At 42.1% G+C, this 20,128-nt stretch overlaps 1 protein-coding gene across 8 annotated transcripts in view; it reads left to right on the plus strand.

Annotated features, from left to right (window-relative positions):
* The window catches only part of CALD1 (caldesmon 1), a 145,708-nt gene that overhangs the window by 54,942 nt on the left and 70,638 nt on the right, over positions 1–20,128 (plus strand). For 5 of the 8 annotated variants that reach the window (XM_063395153.1, XM_063395154.1, XM_063395146.1 and 2 more), the window contains 2 exons: positions 1,735–1,829; positions 18,801–18,912. In XM_063395153.1, the coding sequence (XP_063251223.1) occupies positions 18,842–18,912 (71 nt within the window). In that variant the 5' untranslated portion in view covers positions 1,735–1,829; positions 18,801–18,841. Of the gene's footprint in view, positions 1–1,734; positions 1,830–17,924; positions 18,080–18,800; positions 18,913–20,128 lie in introns of those variants that run through there. The other 3 variants (XM_063395147.1, XM_063395149.1, XM_063395148.1) reach the window with 2 other exon arrangements.

Raw genomic sequence — 20,128 nt, forward strand, 5'->3', positions numbered from 1 at the left:
TTTAGAGCAGAGCAAGTACAAGAATAACAGATAAGGTCTTCACAGCTGTGGGAGAGAAAATGAAAATATTTTGGGAGGTTGTCTCCATTTGAGAAATCTTGAAGAGATTGAAAGAGAACCCATGGTCTGAAGCAGAAAAGGGCTTTTGGACCCATGACCTGCAAAAGCATGATCTGAATGTCTTGAAGTTATTCCTGCTGAGAGTCAAGTGGGGCACACTGAACAATAGAAATTAGCACAGTGAGGTTTTCAATTTAATGGAAGAGTTGGAATTAATTCGGTGACCTGGAAGGGCCCTGTTGTTCCTGAGTTGAAGCTCTGGCCTGGTGGAGCCTGGTCTGCTCCTGCTGTAAGCAGGTGTAACCAGGGAGAGGAGGAAGAGTTAAAACTCTTGGTAGTTCTTTTCATACCCTGATAATCGGGGATGTCTTTTTACATTGTTCTTCTTTCCTTATGTGATATATGCACAGTAATGCTCAGCATCAAACGGGAGTTGAGATCTCCAGAATTTAATACTGAAGCTCCTAATCAAACTCTTGGCTTTGGCCACCCCAGTATTTGCAATAAGGTGAATCAGTGACAGGTGTCTTAAAACCTAGAGACCAGAGTGTAAAAATTGCTGTTGAAATTACAGAACAGTCATTTGTATTGAGTCCTCAAAAATCTGAGTTTGCAGTGAATAACCAGAAATGAATGCATGTACCAACCCCGTGCTATAATCTTAAATTAACTGAAAATAGTTTGGTTTTTAAATAATCCATTTCCTCCGTTGGCAGCAGGATGTTCAGCACGAAGGTCCTTGGTTCTAAAGGGAGCAATGGACCATGAGGGGCTCTCTGAGGAGAGCTTGCAGTTTTTATTTTTACTCTGGTGTGTCTGTACACTACCAAAGAGGCAGCTGGATGCAGAGCCTGTCTTAGGGGGAAAATCCCCCAGTTCACTGAGGTTTGGGAGTGCTTCCTCCCTTTCCTGGTGTCCATTCTGGGTTTCTTCCAGCTCACCCACAAGCTGTTCAGGGTGGGAAGCCCATCCCAATGCATGGCAGCCCTTTAGTGAGTCAGTTAATATTCTCAGAGGACTCTTCCTCACACTCCAAAAAGTCTTTGAGTGTCACTGGCTCGTTTAGAGTTGATTGCTGTGTGTGTAAAGATCTAAAGGTTTGGGTTTTTTTCTCCTATACCTTTACTTCTGAACAATGAATTGTTTGCTTGCAGAAATTCATTACTGTGAGTTCTTTCCCCAGTTTGTAGTACTGACATTTAAGGTTTTTTTTAACTGAATGGTTTTGTATCATCTACAGACTGTCACCTTACTGCTTATCTGTTTTTGCAAAGTACTTGTTTGAATGTGTTTTATACTGCAGGGAATATCCTGTATCCTTGGGGGGTGTGCTGGAAACCTGGCTCTGCTGTGAAAATTCACTGCTGGTCAGACAGAATGTTTCATCTTGCTCTAATAACAAGAGTCTGTATCAGCTTCACTTCTTAAAGATGTTGTAGTGACTGACTTGTTAAAGAGATGTTGGGAAATCAAAATCTCCTTTGTCAAATTCTAATTTCTCGAGCTTTTGACAGTGGGTTATATTGGTGTCTTAAAACATTTATGTTTTATTCCATACTTTAGAAAAAGCTTTCTAGGAGTGTCATTAAAGAAGACTTTACCACAGAAAAATGAAAAATGCAGAGTAATTATGCCTTTGCTAAATAAGGGTCTTTATTTTCTATTTTTGCATAGAGATCACCTCGATTTTCCTGGAGTTGTCATTTTGATTCATCAAGGAGCTGGTTGGTTACTGAAAAGCTCAGAATATTTCCTCTGATTGTCTTCCTGTGAGTATGATCAAAGAAGTCACCTCAGACTTCCTTTCCTATGGTATTCAGAAGCTGGGGGGTTTATTGGAGTTGGTTTTTTTTTTTTTTTCCTTGTGTGTTTTCTTATTTATTTGGAGGCTGATCCAAATTCCTCTGCAAATCAGTGGAGAACCCTGCAGCAGGCCCTTGGCTCCCGCTCCTCTGGTGTCACTGACACCAGTGATTCCTTTGTTCAGAATTGATAATGCATTTAAAGTATTTCACATGGAATTTTACCTTCAACTCAAAATCATTGTGTTTTACAGTAATAATTTTGTCAGTGTATGGCCATTTCTTTAAAAGTTCTCTCTCTCCCCTGGATTTTAGCAAGTTTTTTCTTGCAGTTGGAATCCTAAATCATATTTACTTGTGTTAGGATCATATGCTGGTGTGCTTCTGTCCTGTTGTGTCTTCTTTTTAGAGCAAGCAGGCTCTGAGAATAATGTGAGAGCCCACGCAACTTGTGTTTACTGACACTTACAGCATGGAACACTTAGACATTTTTTTACAAACATTGTTCTTTCACTGCCAGAACAAGTGAGGGCTCCCAAACCATTTAAAGGAAGTGTTTATAATGTGTGTAAACTCCAGCCCCTCAATATACGGAAATTCCAGGCTGGAGACAAACTCTGGGCTGGCTCGAAGTTGAAAGCAGCGCCTGTGATGGGTCAGAGATCTTGCCCCAGCCTTGAGTCAGCTGCCTCCAATCCATCATCTTCAGTCAGTTCAGGGTACAATGAGCTGCTTGGGGACCACTTTCTCTGGGTGCTTTCTCTGCACCTCTGGCCCTCTTTTTGGCAAGAGCCAAGGAGGAGCAGACACAGGCTGGACGCTGCTTGCATTGCCTTTCTCCTCCAGCAGCCTTCCCTCCCCATCAGGATTGCTGGGCCTGTTTGTCACCATCCTTGGGGAAGCAAATTTAACTTTGCCTGCCCTTCTGAGGAGGTTTGTGCAAGTGCTGAACAGGTTGATGATCGTTGCAGGCTGTTCTCTGCCCTGGTTGTTGGTTTGCAGCTCTGTGTTACCTTCAGCCTTTCTTGGGAGAAGCATTGAAAACTGAAGCCAGGTGCAATATGGTATTTCCAGTTGTAGGGAATGATGATGGTTCAAAATTAGGATTTTTTTTTCATTCAGAACCAGCCTAAATGTTCTGAAATTTCCTGTGGAACCCTTCTTCCTGTGAGATGTCTAGCTTTGAGTTCCCACATGCTTCCACGAGTAGTGCGTTTATGAGGTATTTAAATTCCTTAAAAATAAGAATCCTGGCAAAGGAGGCCATACTGTCCAAAAGCAAATGGGATCATACATGTGAGTCCTCTTCCCTGTGCTCAGGATTGGATATTCAGTTGGATATTCAGTTGGATATTCAGTTGGATATTCAATTGGATATTCCCTGGCTGCCCTCCAGAGTGTTTCTGATACCTCAGCAGTTGGAGTTGTGTTTGCAGACAGGTCTGAGCAGGCTGTGGTGTTGAAGGAAGGACTTCAGTCCCTCAAAACTGAGCCTGAGCTGGGGCTTGGGACTCATTTTGGGTCATCAATTGCATGTGCACATCCATCCTGCAGGGACTCAGCCATCTCCAAGTGTAGGATGCAGGCTGAGTGCCACCTCTCTCATGCTGGAGTCCCTCTGGTGCTCGTCAAGGTGACAGAAGAATTCTGTCACAAAGAAGAAAAGACACTGATCATATTTTCCACACTGAACCTCCACTTCGATGTGGCAAAGATGGGTTTTAGGGAATGTGAATGAAAATACCATGGAATGGGCCATCGGTTGCCTGTAGAAAATCAGGAAAGCAAATGTTGTGGGCCATTTGGAAAGGGAAAAAACCAGCATTATCTCTGTACTGGAAATGAGGCACACCTCTTTATCTGAATATGAAAGGCAGTAACAGTTTAGTATTGTCATGACAGTCCCTGTTAAGTCCTCTGTTCTTGAACACAGTCAAACCTGATTTTGGAAGGCCATCTGACATGCTTATATGAATTACTTTCAAATATAAGTGCTACCCTCAAAGATTAAGGTTCAGAGTCACTGGATAGGGATGTTTGTTTTTTATTTTCCCTTGTACATGTTTGTTTTGTTGAAAGATGTTTGCCATTAGGGAAACATTGTGTAAGAATGGGTTTGGTCAGCTTTTCTCCTAAAAAGAAAGCTCTTTAGTGAGAGAGGAGAGAGCCTGGTGGGTTTTGTGTTGCACTGGGTGGCTGAAGAGGTGTTACAGCTGTTGGCAGTGGCTGTAAACAAAGCCAGAGCATCATTTGGATATAGAAAGTTATTCTTCATTTAATGGTGAACCCAAACAAGTAGACCTGTTGTCAGGAAATGCACGTGCTGAGGGAAAGGTAGGCTGGAGATATTCTTCACTCTTCATTGACAACTGCTCTTTCTCCATCACAACAAGCTCTCCTGGCACTTTAAAGCTGCATTTCTGTTGCTGCTGCTGTGAACTTCCCAGGGCTGTTGTTTGCTTGGTTTGAGGAACTTCACAGAGCAGACCAAACTCTCTCTGCTAAATGAAGCCAATTATTCAGAATGATAATGACTTCACTGTGCAGCATTACACAGATTTTCCTTGCCTACACTTTGGTGATGCTTTCAGATCATGCCATGCAGGAGCCTTGGCCCAATATTTCTGTATAATGTGGAAATGAGAAGTAGCTGGGATTTTCAGAGTCTCTTGTCTCCAGCTCATGTTGTGGTGGTCTCAGAAGCACAGGAGCATTGCTTGATGTTGACATGAACTGAGCTTGAACTCCCAATCTCTGGAAGTTCCCCATGCCTGTTTTCCAACAGGAGCCTGATTTTTTTCTCTTTTTTTGCAACCTTTTCTCACGTGAGCTCTGTGGGTTTGGAACTGTTGAGTCTTTGGCCTGACTCTCACTGCAGTCCCTTTACACAGTTAAGGCATTCTGCTACAGGGGTCTTAAAATGAAAGTAGATGACATTTAATAGCTTAAATAAGAAACAGGTCCCCTAAAAAAATCAGTGAACTTGGTCTTCCCTAAATAGTTGAGTGCTGACCTTGAAAAATCCTTTACAGCCTCAGACTGGAATTTTTTCAGTAGAACAGATACCCCAAACTTAAAGAGATGACTTGAGGCAGGGTTTTTTTATTCTCTTCTTTTTAGGAGAAAATTCTTCTCCATTACACTTGGTACCCACATATCTGTCTTAAAGCACTTTTTGTTTGTCACTGAACTTGAGAACTGCTGGTGGAGTATTCTCACCCTTCTTTAGGATTTTTTTTAATTTGCTAGTTTTAACGATTTATATTTAACCTGTATTTTGGGTATGTGAACATACTAAAGACTCTGCTTGTATTTTGAATATTGGGAGGGCTTTTCTACTCGGGAGGCAATGTTTAAATATATTTTGAGAAGGGGAGAGGCAAGAAAAGCTGTCATCCATCAACTGGTATTAAGTCCAACTTTGAAAGTTTGATACAAACTAAACCTGACTGTTAGTGCAGACATGATACAAATTAGCTGTGACTTTATGATACCAGCTGTTTCTCTGACAGGGTAAAAGGGCACATAACTAGAATAGCATCTTTTGTTGAAAGCAGTGTTTCCCTTTGTTAAATGTGGGAGCCTCAGGCAAAAAAAAAAATTGTAGTCTGTAGTTTTGTGACACGTGCAGTCTGCAGCATGTTCATGGAGCTCGGGGGCTTTTACTGATGTTTTTCAAAGGCAGGGTTATCATAAGTGTACTATTTTTGCTAGTTTTATCACTGAGAGACAAATCTCTGTCATGTTTTCCCCTTGTGTTAAAAGCGAGGATAATCTGAGTGCTTTTTTCCTTACAAGCACAAAGAAAATCCTGAATGGCAAAACCTGAGAAAAGTCCACAAATCTCAATGCAAAAATTAATTGAATTAGTTATTTTTATTTATTGTTTTCTGAATCTTTTTTTTCCTTATCGGAATTTTCAGGGCATTTTATTGCATAAAAATTCTAGGTAGTCTCTAAAACAATAACAGTGAGCACTGAGATCTCACTGTACATCTATGTCCCTGCTGTGTCTCTGACCCTAACACCACACCAACCCTGGCCAGCTCAGGCAACTGGAATTTTGCTGTAGCATGTAAATAAACTGAAAAAATGAAATTTATTAAGAAATTAAATTAATCTTCTTTCTGCCACTGCTCTAAGAGCCATAAGTTTTCAAAATTTATCACTACAGGTACCTGACATAATCTGTTTGAGTCAGTCAGGGAAGGGGCAATATTAACAATGGAGTTATGTTATTTGTACACAAATACTTAACTAAGAGTACTACAGGGAGCAACACTGAGGCTAAAACTGCCCAGAGAAGCAAAATTTAGGCTTGAGTGTCTTTTACTCTTTCTTAGCCACTGAGAGTTAGTAGAGCGAACAAACCCATCTCCTACTAAAGATGCAGAAAGTAAAAATTACATGGATGTAGAATTGTAGCAGGTATGTGAGTGAAAAGGCAGAATTAAGTGTGTTGAAAAATATTCACTTCTACTTGTAGACTTCTTGGAGTAAATCTTAAAGATAAATACATTTCAAAAGAAAAGTTGAGGATGTAATAGCTGTTCAGTTTTCATGCACTGCTGGTCATAATATGAAGCATAAAATAGAAAATTCCAAGCATTGCTAAATAGGGCAGTGCTATTTCTATAGGGCAGTGCTATTTCTATAAATTTCTGTTGCAAGCCTCCAGTTTTACTGTCTAACATCTGTTTCTGAAATTATGTGAAGTATTTATTTAAAATGCCTTACCATGATAGTCTAAGTGACAAGAGAACATCTTGTCTTCATGAGTGTGCAGCGTGGTATGTCAACAAACAAAGCTCCATACATGACATTTGAGGAACAAAACCCAACCCCAAGGAGTTCCACATTCTCTATTGGTTTTTTAGTGGATGTAAAAGTCCTCTTAGCCAGATTTATCCTTATGGTTATATCCCTGCAAAGCTGGATTATCCCCAAGGAGAGCTGGATGTATCCCCCCATCCCTGCAGGCAGGCTGAGTGTGGGAGCACAGGGCTGGCTGCACATGCAGTCCAAGTGAAAATGTGTGTGAGATGGGAGAGAAACGTGATAATCACAAACGTGGAGAAACAACCAAGAGGAAAAATGACATGGGGAGCTCAAACAGGCAGCATTTTAGCAAGAAAATTATGTGCTGTCAAATGTATGATAGCTGCAGAAGCCATCCTCCCAGTTGAGTTTTATGGCAAGGGTTGAACTATAAAATGAAAATATGGATAAAAATGACCTAAAAAGCATGATGCAACAATGGCCATGATGTAAGATATGAGAAGGGATGCTAGCCCTCAAATCCCAGAATCTAAATTAATCTTTTTATTATCTGAAAATAAATATTATCTGGTATTCTTTTTAATGAAAACAACTTTTTTCCCCTCATTTTGAGTTCCAAACTATCAAGTTGTATTGTTCTGAACTTCAGTCAAGTTGCCACATTCCTCTCCAAGACGCTGACAGTCAGTAGTGAAATAATATTGGTTTTTTGGGGTGTTTGGGAGAGGACAGACAACGTTCTGTAGTCAGATGTGCCAGCTCCTCCCATGCTCTGGCACAAGGAATTTGTGCAGTGGCTGAGTTCCAGGCAGGTACTTGGGTACCATTTCAACAACACAGGGTGGCCTGGGGCTTCTGAGAAGCCTCTTTATCTCCATGGCAGATAGGTTATTCCTAAAGCTGAGTTACTCTGGGATTTATGGTTGATGATAAGGAAAATCCCTTTATTTTAAGTTCTCACTGTTTTGCTAATCATGCCAAATGTGTGTGTTTCATTTTGTTACCCCTCTGGCTGGGGCACTGCTGCCCTCACATTAATTTGTGTCAGAACCTGAATGATTTGTGAGGTTCAGCAAATTTTTATTTGGTCTGCTTATTTAGAACCACACTCTTATTTTTTCCCTTTGGAGGACTGTACAAGCAAAAACTCAATTCTGTAGGAGTAAAATGGGCAAAATTTGACCTCAAAAGAGAGTAAATATTTAAGGACTTGGTTCTGCCAGTCAGTGACATGCTGAACACTGGGTTCATTCTTATATAGTTGTATTGATCTTACAGGTTCTTTTCTTTCCCCCTTTTTCTCTTTCTTGGTTTCAATTTACTTTCATCTTTTAATTTCTTCCACCCAGCCCAAAGCAAAAATCTCTAAGCAGTGGTCTTGTTCAAAGTATGGAAGCTGGCTCCAAAACCAACCTTGCTTCAGTTTTAAAACCTTGCTTGAGGGAGCCAGAATCCCTTTACTTAAATGATTTAATTTTCAAGCAGTATGAATCATGCAGCAACTGCACAAACTCTGGCCAGAATATATTATACATGTGTTTGTTCTTTAGGCAGTAAGGAGAGAATACAGAACTGGAGGTCATTTGAGTTACAACTGCTTTGGGGGATTTTTTTTTTCCTAAAGCATTCCTTCTAACAAATGCAGTTTAAATGGGTTTGTTTATACGGCGTGGAATTGGAAAGGCCCAAACTAACCAGGCTTTACACAATGTGGCCTTCTTCCAAATTAATCTAAAATATTTTAATCCCTCTGGAGTTTCTTTATCCTCTGCATCTGTGCTATAGTGGAGACACATTTTTAACATTTCTTTGAGGAAAATTACCTTTTTTCCCCTCCAACTGTACTCAGCGAGGTCAATGGAGCACTGTTCCATGCTATTTAAACATCTGAGATTCATCATAGATCTGCACAACAGAAAGAATCACCATAAAAGCTCTAATGAATCCCGACTGCTGGCCAAGGAAGGGAGTCCCCTCACGGATACTGAGGATTAGAAACAAAGGATACATGCAAAACACAGGTTTTTACACGTCAGCTTTTGCAGTAGTGACTGAACTGCCCCTCAGGAAGGCAGCAGGGGATGTGTGTGAGCCCAGAACAGTCCTGGTGGATCACACCCTGCTTGAGCCAAACTCTGAAGGAGCTGCATGGGCCAAGATGTTCTTGGGGTCTGGCTGGGAGCAGAGGGGTCCTGTCCTCGTGGGACCAGCCTGGAGGGGCTGGGGATGCTCCAAGCCATGGGCAAGTTCCAGTGCTGGCTACCCCAGCCCCTGCCTGCGTGCCTGCACTTGGTTTTGTGGCCTTCTTGGTTTTCTTCTTCAGTAGCAAGTTTATGGGACTGAACTCGTTTTTACTGCCCTGGAATTGAAATACTGAGAGAAGCCTCAAAATTGCAATTTTCGTGCAATTATTTTTACAGGAGTTTCAGAAGCCACTGCAGCTCCTTCAGCTGCCTGTAGTTCCAGTCAGCCTGAAGTGGCCACAGGGAGCAGACACAGCTTGGATCTTTTGGGATGTTTTATCTGGAAAACTTTAATATAGGAATTTTATCTGAATTAATGTCACTTAGCCTTTTTTTTTTTTTTTTTTTTTTTTTCTTTTTGGTAGATGACGCCAGGGCTGGTTTAAATACCTGTTTGTTCTAGACTCATTGAATCCTGCTAGATCATGAGGTACCACAGTTGTTTTTTAATCCTCATCACTGAAGTCCTCCAGGGACTGCAGAGAAATGAGGAGTCCTGGAAAACTATCTGGAAAACTTTAATATGGGCATTTTTATCTGAAATAATGTCACTTAGGGGTTTTTTTTCTTGGTAGATGACACCATGGCTGGTTTAAATATCTGTTTGTTCTAGACTCATTGACCCTCTGAATCCTGCTAGATCATGACATTCAAGGAACTTTAGGATTGAACCTCTGAAGGAAAAATGAAGACCTCTGTTCTGTGAAGGCCTAGGGTTTTACCACAGTTGTTTTTTAATCCTCATCACCGATGTCCTGCAGAGAAATGAGGATTCCTGGAAAACTTTATCTGGAAAACTTTAATATGGGCATTTTTATCTGAAATAATGTCACTTAGGGTTTTTTTTTTTCTTGGTAGATGACACCAGGGCTGGGCTGGTTTAAATGTCTGTGTTTACAGACATTTACAGTTAAATGTTTGTTCTAGACTCATTGACCTCTGCATCCTGTTAGATCATGGAGTACCACAGTTGGTTTTTAATCCTCATCACTGATGTCCTGTAGGGACTGCAGAGAAATGAGCAGTCCTGGAAAACTTTATCTGGAAAACTTTAATATGGGCATTTTTATCTTGAATAATGTCACTTAGTTCCTTTTTTCCTCTTGGTAGATGACACCAGGGCTGGTTTAAACGTCTGTGCTTGTTCTAGACTCATTGACCCTCTGAATCCTGCTAGATCATGGAGTACCCCAGTAGTTTTTTAATCCCCATCCCTGAAGTCCTGCAGAGAAATGAGCTGCTCTGCCAGCCTGAGGACAGGCTGGTGGCCTTGTCCTGGGTCCTGGTGGGCTCTGCCTTTCCCAGCTCCCAGGGCAGGGAGCAGTGCAGGCTGTGGGATGGCACACAGGGGGGGTGATGGGCCCAGTGAAATCATCACCCCAGGCTGGCCCTGCTCTCAAATGAACAATCACACCCACCTCAAACACGTTTTCCCCATCTTTTCACGTACTCAGAGGTATTTTTGGACCACTGCAAGCCATACAGTAATGGAATAAATTCCAAGTGCAGCAGGAGACCACATTGGAGGAAAAACTCATTATGTGCCAAGGGCATTTCTTTTACTTTTTCTGCCGGTACTGGAAAATATTCCCTAAATAATACATCTGGATGTGGAGGAGAAGAGAGGGAAAAGATGAAAAACAATCCTTTAAATTCAGTAGGAGCCTATTTAATGGCTTGTTTAATCTGCCAGCTGGCACAGCATTGACTTCTTGCTGCACATACTTTAAGAAGACCTATGTAGTTCTTGGAAGTGAGTTTATATTAAGTTGTAGAAACCTAAATATGGATAAATTGGCAAGGCTGCTTTTTGGTACTTAATAGGAATCAAGAAACTGCTTAGTCATCTCCAAAGATATTTCTGTCTCCTTTTTAATATAAATACCAAAGTAATATGGACTTTAGGCAGTAGCAAAGACAGTAAAAATTCAGATCTGCTCCCTATGTGTGCCCTCTTTGAAGTAAGTGCACATCCTCCAGACTTTGAAATCCCATGTATTCCCTACACAACACTGTGCTTTGGGCAGTGTTTTTTATAATGTTTGTGACACCCTTTCCTTTGAAGTAACACTATGAGTTTGCACATTATGAATTTGTGTCTTCTGCAGCACTCCCTGGCTAAGAAAACTGGTGCTATCTTTATGTGGATTTTATTAGGGGTGCCTTGCAAGTGATATCACCTAATAGGTTCTCCAGGGTATAGTTTGCATCTGTTTTATGTGACTCTAAGTGCTGATGCTTTTGGATTTTAATTGGCTTTGTGTGAAGGTAGATGGGTGCAACTGAGAGCAAACTCGATGTGCAGTGTGATGTATATATATATAATTACATTTACACTTTCTGTTCCTGAAAAGTTGGGCTGCACCAAGATGCAAGTCTTCTGTTTTCAATTACTTTCAGCAGTGGAAAAGCAAGGGAGAAAGGATTTAACTAGAGAGCAACCTGTCTTTTATGTTTAGGGACTCCTTTAACAGGATCTGAAGTGACACTTGTCTGAATTTACAAGCTGTAAAGGTTTTATTTGGTTCAGGTAAGCATTGAAAAATCTGGCTGTTCATTTATGATTTTCAGATATGGCTTTTATTTTCTTTGTTCTCCTTAAAGGATCCAAGCTATTTTCAGGTGGATGTGGTGGGGGTTTTTGTGGGTTTTTTTGTTTTTATTTTTAATCTAGGGTACGGATTGTAAGAATCCTCCAGATTTGCAAAGGTTATCACCTGGGGCTGTGGTTTGGTTCTTCTCTGTACACATCCAGCTGCACCCTGTGACTGTGGAGAAGGGGCTTCATGTGCCTCTGGTGCCCAGAATTTAACTGTGTGTTCTGGATGGGATTACATGGCCACAGGGCAGGCTGGAGGAGAGTCCATGGGGGTTTTGCATCCTTATGGAAGAGAATTTAGGGAATGGTAGTAGATAAAATTTAGTACAGAAATTTTTTTTTCCCACCTATTTTTTGATGGATTTTTTTTTTCCCTCTGGACCACGCAGATATCTGAGACACTGTTCTTACATAAATGAAACAATTTAAAAATATATTTGCTTTATGCAGTGCTCAAGTGTAACTTTCTCTTTTGTGTGTCTGTGTGCACACAGGACACTGTCAGCTCTCACCTGCCCTGTTTATTTGACTCTGAGCCAGGTCAAAGCCTCACTGCTGCTGGGTTTTCTGCTTTGGTGGCATTGCTGTGTGTTTCTTTGTTTTCAGCTGAGCTCTTATAGTGGGGGGTGTATGATGTAGAACTTTGAGGGATATACATCTATTTTGTGATACTCTGTTTGAATGGTCATGTTGAAAGGATTTGTGTTTTTCAAGCCCTGCTTTACCTCTTTAAAGACAGGACTGGCCTCCTGCTTCAACTTTCAACCAAAATGACACAGAATTGCTGCTCATTAGAGATGAATTGATAGACCTGCTTGGCAGGAAACAATCTGGGTTTCCTTTCTAAAGGTGACCAGAAGTGTGAGCCGGAAAAGCCCAGCAGAAATTTCTGCAGCTGGATCCATTCCAGGTGGAATTCCACAGATTTCCATGGTGTTCTGCCATTGAATAGCTGGCCTTTCAGCTGCAATGGTGACATGTCTTGTTTTGGTGTAAGTGTAAAGATATTGGGAGGGAAGATGAGTTAAAGTGTAAATGCAGCTGGCAGCACCTCGAAAATTCATTATTCATTTCTTCCAAGGAACTGGTTGGATTCAAAATACTCAGCGTCTCTTAGGGCAAAGCTAGTAACATCAGCAAACCAGAGAAATTTAGGAGTGTTGAGGTTTTTTTGGTCATATTTCTTTTTTGTTTAAAAATGCAGGGGTGATCTCTAAAACCTGGTATTGTTTCTTGGTGCTGGCTCAACAGAGCAAGCAACAGAGACTCTCCCAACTCTCATTAGAGTTTATGATGTTCAGCACTGGGCAGAGGTGGATCCTAGAGCTGCATGTTTTAGCTTTAGGAAAGAAAAAGGGTTGAAAACACAAAACTGAAGCCACAGTAAGCTGGCTGCATTGTATCTTCATATTATTTTCTATTACTGTTTTATGACTGACTATGTAGCTTAATGTATCATGGTTTTGTGTTTTGAAATGCCTTCCAGAAAACATGTGGAGTTTGAAGGCTGGCTGAGAGAGTATTGCTGTTGGAACCTTACCTTAAGATTGGCCCAAACATTTCATTATTTTTAGTGACATCTCCATAACCTTTTAATTCAAGACCTGAGAGATACAAAGCATGTAAACAGAGTGCCAAAGCATTTGTGAAACCTGCTTGGAAACAAATACATTCAGAAAATGTATTGGTGAAGCTTTTCCACTGCTGTGTAGCTGCTTCTGCCTGTGTGACACTCTTCCATTCTCTGGGTGGTGTTTTTTTCCTAATAGAAATCAGTGGGAAATGAGTATTGTCATTTAACAGGGTGCATTCTCCTCTTTAATATATCTTGGTCATCTGTGCTGATTGTTCTTTCCTATAATTAAGAACAAAGAGCTCCTGGCTAGAGGAGTTTGTTGGCCTGGGTGATGTTTTTCTGCTCTTGGGGTTAGTGGGAGATGAAGCTGGCCAAGAGCTGGGGCATCACCACAGATTTGTGACAAAGCGTGCAGGAGGACTGAGGGCATGGCATGGGTGATACTGTGATTAGAAAAGCAAAATGAAGATGAAGGTCTTTGCTGGTAGAAGCAGATAAAAGGCAAGAGTAACTGGTGAATGATGAGCTTGCTTCCCAATGTTTGATTGCAGGAGAAAGTGAATGTAAGTCAGCTCATTTGGGGATTAAGCACTTTTACAAATGGTTTTGTGGACTACAAAATCCCTCCTGTTTCTGTGTGTTTGGCCTCATTGTCACTACCTGGGTTATTCTCACTTGTGGTTAAGCACTGGTAAAGGGCAATGAAGCTTTTACTGCACTGTGTAACTACAGCAAAGGCTGTGTGTCTCCTCAGTGATAATGGTACATGTGAAAATAACTCATTTCCCACAAGTAAAGTCTGCAAGAGTGAAAAGCAGTTCTGTCTTTGCATGTGTGTGCACAGATGTACAAGAGGATGAAGCAGCCTATGTTGGCAAATCTGAGATTACACCAGTTCCTGGCGTGCCAAATTTTCACATTTCCTTGTGTATTTTAGATGACTCTGGCCTGTGAGGGTGGAATCCAGTCCTGACTGAAGTCTCTGGGAAGTGTGCCAAGGATTCTGACAGGACCGAGATATCAACTCTAGTCTGAATAATGTTTCAGTATCTTCTGATCTTTGGGGACAACATATTTGAAATGCTTCAGAGGACACTTGAAGGGGAGAGTCAGGGGTCGATCCTCCTGCCATGAGAACCAGTGGCTGTGCCAGCAGCTTCCAGCTATGTCCTGTTGCTTCCTTCATCTGCTACTGGGAGATGGTAGAAAAATGTCCCAGAGATCAGGGGTGGGACCTGTGTATGTAAATCCAAACGTCAGGAGAAAGCTCTGCCTGGCCCTCAAGTCACTGTGCAGTGGAGGAAAGGAGAGGAATGGAGTAGGAGGAGTGGGAATGGCAGTCAGCCTGCCTAAGGGAGTGGAGATAAAAGGGGACTTTCCACTGCAGCTGAGTGGCTCTGAGATGAGAGCTCCTGGTGCTGCAGCAGCACCAGTCCTTGCTGACACCTCTGGGGCAGTGCAGCTCTGCAGAGCTCCTGCCCTGGTGCTGAATTAGTTTTGGATACCAAAAATGGACCAGCCATGGATCTTTTAGCTGCAGACCCTGATGCCTTAGGATTTTAACTTTTATATTTTTCATGTATTTGTAATCCTGCAATTTTTCAGTGTAGAACTCCAAACTCCATATGGAGTGTGAGCTGCTGCTTCCCCATTTTGGGCAGACACAGCAATTCCTCTCCAGGCCTGGGAATCAAGGACACCTCACTGCCTCAGGCCCTGAGAGATGTGAACAAAAGTGAGTTTGGGGGGAGCAAACTTGGGGTAAATGCCTTCATTACCTGAAGCTGTAGTTGGAAGATGAACTTGCAACATCCAAATGGACCAAATCGATAAAAGTGTCAAAACCCATTGTCCATTTTTGAGTGTAGCCCCTGGGGGCTTCATCTGCCCTCAGTGTACCTGAAGGCCCTTCAATAAGTATAATTGCTTTTTATTCCCTTGACTCTATGTGGCCTCTGTTTTTAGGTAGCCCCAATGAGGCATCAACCCAAGGAGTGAACTCTGGCAGGAACAAACTCCTATAAAGAGCTCCCTGACAACATTTTCCTGTGGTTCTCCAGCAGCAGAAGCTGTCCCAGGGCCTGGCAGCTTCAGGAACATTTGTGATGTGCACTTTGGGAGCCTGTGCTGGAGGCAGGGTGGGTGAAACCTCTTCAGCACCTACTGCAGTTGAGGGCCTGGAGCACAGCTTTGCACAGTAGTTTGCAAAGCACCCGCTGGGAATCTCTGTTTTGTGTAATCACTGCACATTTGTGCTCAGGATGCCACAGAGGTGTTCTCTGATACATTCATCAGGTTTGTAAATGCCCCACCAATGGGCTTTCTTCACTTCCATGAAAGACAGGATGCTTTTGTACCAAAAGGAGAGATTTTAACACATGGGGGGCTTGATTTCCTTGTTGAAATTCTTTGTAATTCACTGCCTTCTTCTCATAAAGTCAGTTGTTTGGAAATACATGTGTGGCTGGAAGTGAAATGTTTGAAGAATTGAAACTGGGACCTTGAGAAAGCACCAAAGTTTGATTTTCTTAAGCTAAGGTTGGTTTGCCATGGATTAATTTCCCTTGGAAGCCCTAAGAAGCATGGTCAGATGAAACAAGGAACAGCTACACTGGAATGAAACTGTGTTCATGTGACCTGGTATATTTATTTTGCCTCAAGCCCCAAATGAGCTATTCTGTTTGGGAAGGAATAAAGCTGCTTGATACGGGTTTGTGTATATGTGTGTATATATGTACATCTACAAGAGTTTATTTTATGCAGTCAACATGAATACTTGGCCAGGTTTACAGAAACAATTGCAGATGTGGTTTTGCATGAAAGGAAGGTTGAAAATGAATTTATGGAGCCTTACTGTTGGTAAGAGATGATTCCAGTGATATCTAATGTCTCAGACTAAAGAAGGAGCATGCATGAGGTGTGACAAAGGAGAAATCAGTCCTTTGAGCTTCACCTTTTGATTTCAATCAAGTCAGGCCTGTTTGTGAAAGACCTGAGTGGCACTGAATGCTTCTAAAGCAGAATTAATAGGCGAGCAATGAAAATAATTTCCAAATGTTTTCTGACAGATTTTAATGGAAAACACATTTATTTGTTTTGACTGAAAATAGATTAAGGAACTCTAATTCTCCCAGATATTGCAGCAGAATGCTTGTCATACCTGCATTTCACAGGTGCCAGATTAAACAAGTCACGTTTAGACAATGAGTGTTGCTTGCTGAGTTGCTTTTAGCTTCAAAAGGGGCGATGAAGAGGTTATGTTTTCACTTCTGAGGTGGAGGAGGTAGAAAGAAAAGGCAGTGGTAGCCTTGGGGGTACAGTAGATGTCATGGCATTTAGCCAGTTAACATAAAATATCCTTTATGCTTCTCACTGACCAGTCCTTTGCTGCCGTTTGAAAGGTCCACACTTGGACACCAGAGCTTTGGGCCACCTGAGGTGGACACAAATGGGAAAATGGGACACTTGGATTTATGGGGTACAAGTCACAAAGCTGCACGCAGTCTTGGTTTGAGTCAAAATTGAATGAGGAATTTGATGCTTTTGGTGGCAGTATTAAGAAAGATAAAAAGGGCAGTGAGGGCTGAGGTCTGCTGTCACCACCTGACCCTGCAGTGAGGACAGTGAGGAGAGTCAAATGTTTAGTTACAAGCACATGGGAAACCTTTGTGTAGCTGGACTTGGAAGAGTCCTGAGATTTCCACCAGCTCCAGCAGAACTGGGATTCTAGGGTGGTGCAGGCTGGGCCTGGGGAGGTAAAGCAGGAAAAAGCTTTGGGATTCTTGTTCCTAGCATGTGAGCTGCCATCCTAACAATCCACTCTTTGTTTAAATCCCTGATGGTGGCTGTGCTCCATCAGTGCTGCTGCCTGGTGCAGTCTCAGCTCCTGAGGACAATGTCATTGCACAGAAACGCATCGTGCTGCTTTGAGTTTGTTCTGCAGTGCATCTTTCCTCCCTTCATCCTTGTCTCCCTGCTGGGGGATCCACATCAGCCCTGCAACTCACAGGTCCTCCAGCAAAGAAACTCTGATTTAGCTGCATGGGTGGGCTGAGATGGAAACACTTCTTGGGAGAAAACTGAAGATTTGCCCTTCTGGGTTCCTCAATGAGTACCCGGTGCTACCAGTAAACACAAGATTGGCAAACAAATCTTGTTGTAACTTGCTTTTTAGATATATGGTCTAACTGAATTAAAAAAAAAAAAGAAGTAAGCAGCAGCAATTGTAGTGTCTCTATCAGATTCCCAAAATTAACATTTCCTTTGAATCTCCACACAACAACCCCAGACAAATGTGAAGAAAATTGCATCAACAACAACAAAAATTTAAATCCCCCAATCTCAGAACGAATCAGAAAGAAAAAACACCCCCGGGGAAAGCAAACTAATAAAATAACCTTCACGAAACCCCTGCCCTCAGCAGCATTTTAATCCAAAAAAGGGGGCAGGAAAAGCCACGGGTTCCCTGAAGCCATGCAAGGCTTTGCTGGTGCCAGGGATTTTACGGGGAGGGCGCTTGGCCAGCGGGCGGGAACAGAAAGAGGACAGATCTCCATCTGCAAACAAAGCTCTTCAAATAATGCCCAAACACACCTTGGTTTGGTTTCCCTCCAGCTCCTGAGCCACTTTTGGATGTTTTAGCACGGTGGCTTTCCCTGTGGAGCGACGAGCTGGGAAAAATTGGTTTTTTTGTGGGGGGAGGAAATGCACGGAGCGCAGCGCCCGGGCTGGGATTGCAGAGGAAGCTGAGGCCTCCAGCCCTGCACAGGAAACAATCTTAGAGCAGGCCTTAAATGCCAGATTCCAGGCAGAGTTTAACTAACCACTGACAGCTCTGTAAACAAAGCAGGGACAAAAAGAGAGCAGCTTTCCCTTTTCTGGTAGTCATTTTTGGTTTGGGGGCTGCAGGGGAATTCTGTAATAGTCGGCTTGATGGGATATAAACCGAGGCTGGAAGGGCTTTGTATATGAAGAGCTGTAAAGGGGAAAATACTTCATGGACTAAATCAGAAAGAAGAAGGTAGGGCACGGGCAAAACGCGTGGATTGAACTACAAAAAAAATATTGCTGCTTTTCCTTCTTTGAGCAGGGTTTGTACAAAGTTTGACTTCTAGATGGTATTTAAAAGCAGTGGCTTATTTTTCTTGGGTTTTTTTTTTTTTTTTTGTTGTTGTTGTTCTCTTTTTTCTTTTCCCTCCCTCTTTTCTCTTTTCTTTCTTTTCTCATTTTCTCTTCGCTTTCTCTCTTTTTTTTTTTTTTTTTTGCAGTTCTGAAGGTGGGGGTGGGAACAGCCAGACGGGGGCTAACTTCTGCAGAACTTCTAATTATCTGTGTAACTAAAGAAAATAAGAACTCTCCTGTGCAGTGCTTTTACTGCTTGCGGTGGAAAACTGGGAGCCTTAAGTTAAAAATCCTGCTGAACTGTTGCTTTTGTTAGTGGAAAAGACCTGTGACGTTACAAATAGCTGGTCTGCGGCTAGCAGATGTATACAGTCCTCACTTGAGGCATGTTGATTTAATTTTAACTAGGAAACTAAACGCAGGCACGGGCTATGTTTATCCTACGAGACATTTCATTAATCTTGTTTATCTCAACGATACTGAGGAAGTTGAGTTTTTTTGATGGAAAAAGAAAATAGTTACAGCGAAGTTAAGACAGCAAAGCGAAGCTAAATGGGCTCAGTTGGTTAAATGCATCCCTTGTGCTTTCACTCTCATCTAAGTGATCATCTCCCTTTTAGATTTGGATCTCTGCAGAGGTTGGAAGGTTTAAACACCCACCATGGATGACTTTGAACGCCGCAGAGAGCTCAGGAGGCAAAAGCGTGAGGAAATGCGCCTGGAAGCAGAGAGGTGAGTTACTGCAGCTGGAAAATGCTGCTGCTGCCTTGCCTGGGACTAGCAGTGAGAATTTCTGCCTTAAGATCCAAAGGGTCCTTGTGCTATCAATACATGCCAAAAAAATAGCTTTAGTTAATGCTGTGCTGGAGGTGAGGGGTGTGGATTGTCTGATTTCCTCAGGCTGCTGTAAATGTCTGGCTGCCAGTTGTTCTGCTACATGGATAAATGTAAACAGCAAAGGTGGTGGAATATGGCCACGGGAAATCATAGAAAGGAAGGGTTGTCCTCAGATGCTGTGTGAGTGCTGTGCAGAAGGGATTGCGTTTGCCAGATATTTATATATCAGATAAAGTTATAAGTTATATATAAATTTTATAACTAAACATAAAGTTATAGGATATAAATTGAAAGTTTGGTATGTGCAGTATAGCATATGTGTGAATTGTCTGCCATTACTGTGCATTGCTGTTGTGTTTGTACTGCCTGTTGCTTTTTATTCATTTACACTCACTTTATGAGGGCAACAAGAGAAGCATTTGCTGTCCATTGTTACAGATTTACTTTGGTGAAATGAGAGCAGAATTTGATGTGGGTATGATAATATCAATTTATGAAAGAAATCCCATGAAAACACTGGGAATTGCATTTCATTAACTAAACCCATTTTACACCTGTACAGTTCTGTTTGCTTTAATGAAATTTTGTGATTTACACTGGTGTAAGCAGGGAGAAAGGCTCCATTTATTTTTGTAATGTCTTCAGTGATAAAAAGATTGGATGTAGTTTATTAACACTGCACTGATTTTAAAAAATGAAAGCTAGGTTTAGGCACATTTTGTTCTCATTTTTGTATTTAACTCTGAACAGGGACTTCATTTTAACAATGGAGTTTGCAAAGCTGTTAAAGGAAAGGCCAAGGCCTTAGGGTCTGCTGGAATAGAGGCCTTGGGTGGTCTGTGGAGGATGTGAGGGGCTGTAGTTTGGGAGTTTCTGTAGAAAAATGCCACTTGACTTCTCTCTGAAGACCTCCAGGCTCTTGTTGGGCGTGCAGAGGCTGGGGGTGACCTGGGCATCAGCCGTGTGGTGTGGCTGGTTTGGGCAGGCAGGGGCAGCCACAGGGCTTGGGGATGCTCTGCCCTTGCCATGGCTGGAGCTGAAATCCAGGCTGTCCTGTATCCCACCCTGCCAATGGGAAGGGGATTTTCCATCTCTGGGCTGCTTTAGTGTG

The sequence above is a fragment of the Prinia subflava genome, chromosome 4 (genome assembly GCF_021018805.1).
Source record: "Prinia subflava isolate CZ2003 ecotype Zambia chromosome 4, Cam_Psub_1.2, whole genome shotgun sequence".
In the NCBI taxonomy this organism is placed as follows: Eukaryota; Metazoa; Chordata; class Aves; order Passeriformes; family Cisticolidae; genus Prinia; species Prinia subflava.